Raw genomic sequence first — 6,747 nt, 5'->3', positions numbered from 1 at the left:
TTTTTTCTTTTTGCTTATGTGGTGCTGAGGAATCGAACCCAGGGCCTCATGCATGCAAGGCAAGCGCTCTACCACTGAGCCACCTTCCCAGCCCGCTCTTAATAATTTTTAAGTACTTTAACAAGATAATAATTTTTTAAACTTTTTTTTTTTTGGTCAGTCATGGGGCTTGAACTCTGGGCCTGGGCACTGTCTCTCAGTTCTTCAGCTCAAAGCGAGCGCTCTAGCACTTGAGCCACAGCACCACTTTTTCTTGCCAAGGCTGACTTTGAACCGCAATCCTCAGGTCTCAGCCTCCTGAGTAGCTAGGATTACAGGCATGAGCCACTGGTACCCAGCTAAACTTTGTTTTAACGTACTTTTACTTAAAGAACATTGGTCATTCCTGGTATAGATTATGGCAATATTTTCCTATATCACAAACTGAGTGTAAGTTGTTCTTAGCTATTCTCTGCCAACCGTCTGACTTCTCACACAAAGGTACTCATATCTTGTAAAAAACAAAAATACTCTCATAGGTAACATGTTATCCTGAGTGTAGATAAGAGGGAGGAAGTGTAATAAAGTTCAAAGAGATAAAGCATCTTGTTGGGCTCCTCAAATGTATGCATACAGCTTAGCTTTGGAAAAGCATTTAAAATACTTTTAATTTAGTCTGTCTATATAGAATACAATGGCCTTTCTAGTACTACATGCTAATTCTTACATCTACTCCATATCATCTTAAAAAACTTGAAAACCCAACATTACTATGTATGGGTCAATAAATCACTGAAACAGGTTACAAAGCATAATGGCAATTTTTTTCTTTTTTTTTTTCTTCTTTTTTTTGGGGGGGTCCGGTCGTGGGGCCTGAACTCTGAGCCTGGGTGCTGTCCCTCAGCTCTTCAGCTCAAGGCTAGCACTCTACCACTTGAGCCACAATGCCACTTCCAGCTTTTATTCTTTTTGCTTATGTGGTGCTGAGGAATCGAACCCAGGGCCTCAGGCATGCAAGGCAAGCGCTCTACCACTGAGCCACCTTCCTAGCCCTGGCAATTCTTTTCAAGTTGAGAAAATTTGCTGTTTCAATTTTTTTTTTTGGTGGGGGGCGGGCGCGTTGGTCAAGGGGCTTGAACTCAGGGCCTGGGCACTGTCCCTGAGCCTCTTTATACTCAAGGTTAGTGCTCTCTACCACTTGAGTGCAGTGCTGCTTCTGGCTTTCTCTGAGTATTTTACTAGAAATACCAGTTAACTCATGGACTTTTCCTGCCTGGGCTGGCTTCAAACTGTGATCCTCAGATCTCAGCCTCCTGAGTAGCTAGGATTACAGGTGTGAACCACCACCAGCACCTGGTTGCTGTTTCAATCTTTAAATAAACATAGTATAGTTTTAGCAGTAGTGGATAAATTTTAATATTAACTTTCATGGCATTATGAACACTTAGAAATCCAAAAATTCTCACAGCCAGTCATTATACACAAATCACAAAGCAGCCTTTTAAAAAATATTTTCAAGACACTTCAAGCCATAGTCTGATTTCATATGATCAGCACTGACATCTTTATATTTTCCATACTTAAAAATGTAAGGGTTAGAACACATTTTAAAATGGAGAATTTCAAAGCGAAAGTAGTTTTGTAAAATGCAAATCATTGTTATAAACCAAAAGTATGGCTTGGTTAAAGGCAATTTGTCAATTTTCCATTAAGTGCCAGGCAAAATAAAATCATTCCACTCTTCCAACCCCTTGAAACAAACACACAGCAAGGAAAATTGTAAACGCCTATTTCTAAAGCTAGTATCTTGCCTGCAAAACTGGGAGGACTATGGGAACTGATGGCTGAAAGAGCTTTGGAAAAGCCCACACACTCCATGGAGAACACCACTACCTGGTGGGGGCTAGGCATAGCGCATGGCCTTCCTGCCAAAGAAAGGAGAGAGAATCTGTATTTGGCACAGGACAAAAAGCAATGATACAGCGTAGTTCAAAGAAATAAAAAGTATGATAGCAAAATATTGTAAAAAAATTAAAACTGATTTTTTAAATCATTGATACTGGAATACCTTACAGATTAAAAACCACACCAGAAACTTTTAATACTTCATTTTCACCAGAAAACCATTTATTTAAAAAAAAACTCCGGGACAAGAGCTTTCTATGACTAAATTAAAATTAATTAGATATGATAAAGTTACCACTCACATGAATAAAAGGAAGAAAAAAAAAAGATTGAAAACTGACCAGGTAAAGCTTTTGTGTGAGTCTGTTCTTTGCTGGACACACGGGCCCCGCCACCAAATACTGCAGACCACATTTTTTCATTTAGAGGATGGGCCACAATCCGAAAGAGTTCATTGCTGGAATGTGTGGCCAGGCCATGGATGAAGAGACTAAGGTAGACTGCCGTGAGGATTTCACAGAGCAAGATCGTAAGGCCTGACTGGGCTTCCTCACCAGAAGAGGTCAAAAGGCGAATTAGACAAGTTATTCCTAAAATAAACAACAAACACAGAAGCTATTGACTATACATTTTGTTTGGGGGGGGAGGACTAGGGATGTAAACTCAGGGCCTTGGGCTTACAAGGCTCTACACTAGAGCCACACCACTGACCTTTTTTTTTTTTTTTTAATGGTTATTTTCATCATAAGATCTCCCAAACTGACTGACTGGGCTATTCTTGAACCATGATTCTGTTCTTAAGTTTCCCAAATAGCTGTAATTTTAAAGGTAAGCCAACAGTACTTGGCACAAATACATTTTTGTCTGTCTCTCTGTCTGGATTAGGTTATATTAGTTAAACAGAAGGGAATTTCATTTTTACATTTCCATGTTTACAGTATATTCCAATCAATCAATCTTACCCCCTCTATCATTTTACTTGCTAATTTTTGAAATTTTCTTAGTTTTTGAGAAAAAAGACTATACTATATCCATTAGGATTAAGTCTTTTCTTCTCAAGTGTCATAACTAGTAGTACATACTAGAGTTAATGAGTAAATGTTGAGCTACTTGTTCAACTAGGTAAACACTGAAAATTTGCAGTTTGTCTCAAATCTCATATGTAAACTTTTTCTTTTGGTAGCACTGGGATTTGAACTCAGGGCTTTATGCTTCCTCTTACTGCTGGATCCTAGCCTTCTGCTCTTTTATAGGCCAGAGCAAATAGGCCCTGCCTAGGAGCCTGTCAAAGCACAACCCACTTTAAGTTAGGCTTTCTGTCATAGACAGGATAATTATGTGCCACAGTGCCCACCTCTCCACTGAGAAAGGGCCTCCAAATTTTTCTGTGTTCGTGTCAAAAACCGCAATCCTCCCACTTCAAATAACACAAACTTTTGATGCATGCTTTAAAATTTTTAAATGATGTGACAAAACACTTTGATATAATCAATATAGTTTTAGATAATCAAGGAAATAATACAGAATTAAGTAATTACAGAATTTGTCATTATAGACGAATACAGAATTGGTATCAATTCTAGCAATATTAAGTGATTACTATATACTAAGCAATAATTTAAAAAATCAAGCTTTTTGCTTAATATTTTCAATAAACACTAAAGAAATTAATATCAAAGAATATTAAGAAAACCTCATATACATTACTTATACCTGGCCATTGAGCTGGTGCTGTGTTGGGAGTGACTGCTTCTTCTAAGCTTCCTGTTCTCAAAGAATGTCGATGGGGAAGCAGTACTGTTTGATAGACCATTCCAGTAAACTGATTTGTCTGAAATGAACTAAGAGAAGAATGCAATATGTAAATCTACCATGAATTTCACATGAATATTTCTAAATTTGAGAACTAATTTCTAGGGTAATTTAAATACTAATATTTACTTATTATTATATTTAGGTTGTATATTCTGTAATTTGGCGCTATTTAAAATAAACTATCCTATAAAGTATAAATACATACATCTTTTTAAACCAAAACACACTTAAAAGACTTTAGGAATATTCATTAGTAGTGATCACATAGGACAGGTACAAATGGAATAAAAACGACATCACTATGAACAAGTAGCAAACTCATATATAGGACCTGAGTGGGGGATTGGAGGGGGGAGGGGAGAGGGTGTTTGATGGTTCATGAACTCAGGGCCTAGGCACTGTCCTTGAGCCTTTTTGCTCAAGACTAGTGCCCTATCACTTGAGCCACAGCTCAGCTTCCAGCTTCTGGGTAGTTACTTAGAAATGGACTTTTCCTTTCTGGGCTGGCTTTAAACTAAGATCCTCAGACCTTTGCTTCCTGAGTAGATAGGATTACAGGTGTGAGCCACCAACACTTGGATTTACTCATAGGACTTTAAAACAGCCTATCTGATGGGGGTGGGAGGTAAGCACATTCAGTTTCAATTCCATATTTAATGGCACTGAACAAGGTGCCAAGCACATATGCTCCTGTAAGAGAATCTGGCAGGTTGTTCTGAAGATGAAACTATGCCTATGGCATGGCTAAAGTTACCTGTTTGAGTTCAGGATAAGTCTCACCAAGCAAAGGATACAGTGAAGCATGATCTCATTGGAGGTACTACACCATAGGAAGTTGGGAAAGGAACCCCAACACTGTATCTCTTGTGGAGAGGACTATTTAGACCTCATCTATAAGGCCCCAAACCTAGTTTACCTATTAAGCCTAAACAGAAAGCAAGACATTGCAGAAGAATAAATCAATGTCAGGAAAACAAAGCTAGGATTTTTGTTTGAATGAAACAAAGAGATAAAGAAAAATAAGATGGACTTACAAGTTCCAGTGTCTGGACAGAAAACTTCAAAGAATTAAAGATAGATACAATGTAGACAGAATGACAGCTATTAGTTGAGAAGGGGGTCTCCTGAAGTTATTTTCCTGGGATTGCCTTAACCCAGGACCTTCCTGATTCACATTTTTTTTTGGGGGGGGGGAGGCCGGTCATGGGGCTTGAACTCTGGGCCTGGGCGCTGTCCTTCAGTTCTTCAGCTCAAGGTTAGCACTCTACTGGTTGAGCCACAGCGCCACTTCCAGCTTTTTTTTTCTGCTTATGTGGTGCTGAGGAATTGAACCCAGTGCCTCATGCATGCAAGGCAAGCGCTCTACCACTGAGCCACCTTCCCAGCCCCTGATTCACGTTTTTAAGTATAACCTTTCTCTTCTTATTAGCAAGGGGCTGAGGCGGGGAGGGGTAAAGGGGGGAGGTCAGAGGAAGAGGAGTGGATGAATGAAGACGGAAGGAGAGGAGAACACTTTTAGATAAGAATCATTGTACATGGCACAAAATTAAGAAAAGTAAGGGGAGTGAAAATGCTGAAAGGGTGACGCTGATCTTGAGGCACTGCATTCATAACGTGCTGTATTAAATGGTTCTTCCTTTGTACAACTACTTAAGATAATAAGAACATTGAAAAAGATAGCTATAACAGACTTCACAGAATATCAAACAGTATTTTTAAAGCCTATATTATGGTGAAACTTTACAAAATAAAGAGAATACCCTAAAAATTATACTGTCTGTGAAATTCCTCTCAATTCCAAACCAATCACTTCCTATCCTGTGCTCCTTAGGTTCCTAACTACCAAATTACAGTGCTCAGTTTAAATGCTATGCCTTGTTGTCATATATCAGTTCCTATTACTTTTCTCTAACCAAACTGGTCTTAAGGAAGGAGTTCTTACCCTATTCATTCTAAAATTATCAGCATCTCTCACAATGTCCAGCAAAAGCCAGTGATCAATAATAGGATGCTAAGTAAGTTATACTGACAAGGTTTACTTGAGATTTGTTTATTATGAAGTCATATGCTAAATTTCAAAGATTAAAAACAAGCACTCAATACCCCAGCCATATGTTTTTTGCATTATTGAAAGGACTGCTATATATAGTTCTAAATTAATAATGTATAAAATGATACCTCAGAGGTTACAGTAAACATTCTTACATTTCAAAAAGACATTTACCTGTAGTTATGACTACCACAAAGGCACTGGTAAATACAAGCAGAAAGTGAGGCTGCTAAAGTATGCATTACATATACCTGGAAAAAATAAAACAAAATTAAGTATAGGATTTTAAAGTATAATTTTTATTAAGACTAAATATAGCATGTTTTATGGTAGTCCTGGGGCTTGAATTCAGGGCCTGGGCACTGTCCCTGAGCTTCTTTTACTCAAGGCTAGTACTCTACCACTGAGCCACACCCTACTTCCAGCTTTTTCTGGTATGTGGTACTAAGGAATCAAATCCAGGGCTTTATGCATGCTAGGCAAGCTCTCTACCACTGAGCTACCTTCCCAGGCCCTAGTTGGCATTTTTTTTTAAGTAAAAAAAAAAAAAAATCTTTTGCTTACACTGATTTCCGCCTAAAGAGAAAATTTTTTTCAAAAAACCCACAAAAAATAAAAAAACAAAACTCAAGAGTCTTCTGGCAGAATTATAAAATACATAGGTGCTATGTATAATTATTTTTTCAAGAAGGGAATAAAGGGAAAATGTCAGCTCTCAGCTCTCCAGTAGAGAATGAGCCACATACTAAAAGCATGTCCTTTAACACTAAAGCTGCTCTTTCCTTAAAACAAAATATGGAAGCACACACTAATAATTGCCAGTTCACTTATAGACAATTCATAGAGGAAAATGCACCATGTATTCTAGCTACCATAAAAAACAATGGCAAGCCGGGCGCCGGTGGCTCACGCCTGTAATCCTAGCTACTCAGGAGGCTGAGATCTGAGGATCGCGGTTCAAAGCCAGCCCGGGCAGGAGAGACAGTGAAACTCCTATC

General features: G+C 38.4%; 1 protein-coding gene across 1 annotated transcript in view; it reads right to left on the bottom strand.

Annotated features, from left to right (window-relative positions):
• The window catches only part of Dmxl1 (Dmx-like 1), a 114,541-nt gene that overhangs the window by 47,879 nt on the left and 59,915 nt on the right, over positions 1-6,747 (bottom strand). The window contains exons 25-27 of the mRNA XM_013016020.1: positions 5,924-6,000; positions 3,598-3,725; positions 2,180-2,474 (exon numbers count right to left, since the gene is read on the bottom strand). Of these exons, the coding sequence (XP_012871474.1) occupies positions 2,180-2,474; positions 3,598-3,725; positions 5,924-6,000 (500 nt within the window). The remainder of the gene's footprint in view (positions 1-2,179; positions 2,475-3,597; positions 3,726-5,923; positions 6,001-6,747) is intronic.

The sequence above is a fragment of the Dipodomys ordii genome, unplaced genomic scaffold, assembly GCF_000151885.1.
Source record: "Dipodomys ordii isolate 6190 unplaced genomic scaffold, Dord_2.0 Scaffold29, whole genome shotgun sequence".
NCBI lineage: Eukaryota > Metazoa > Chordata > Mammalia > Rodentia > Heteromyidae > Dipodomys > Dipodomys ordii.
Note: the sequence above shows the minus strand (reverse complement) of the source record. Positions and strands in the feature narration are given on the sequence as shown.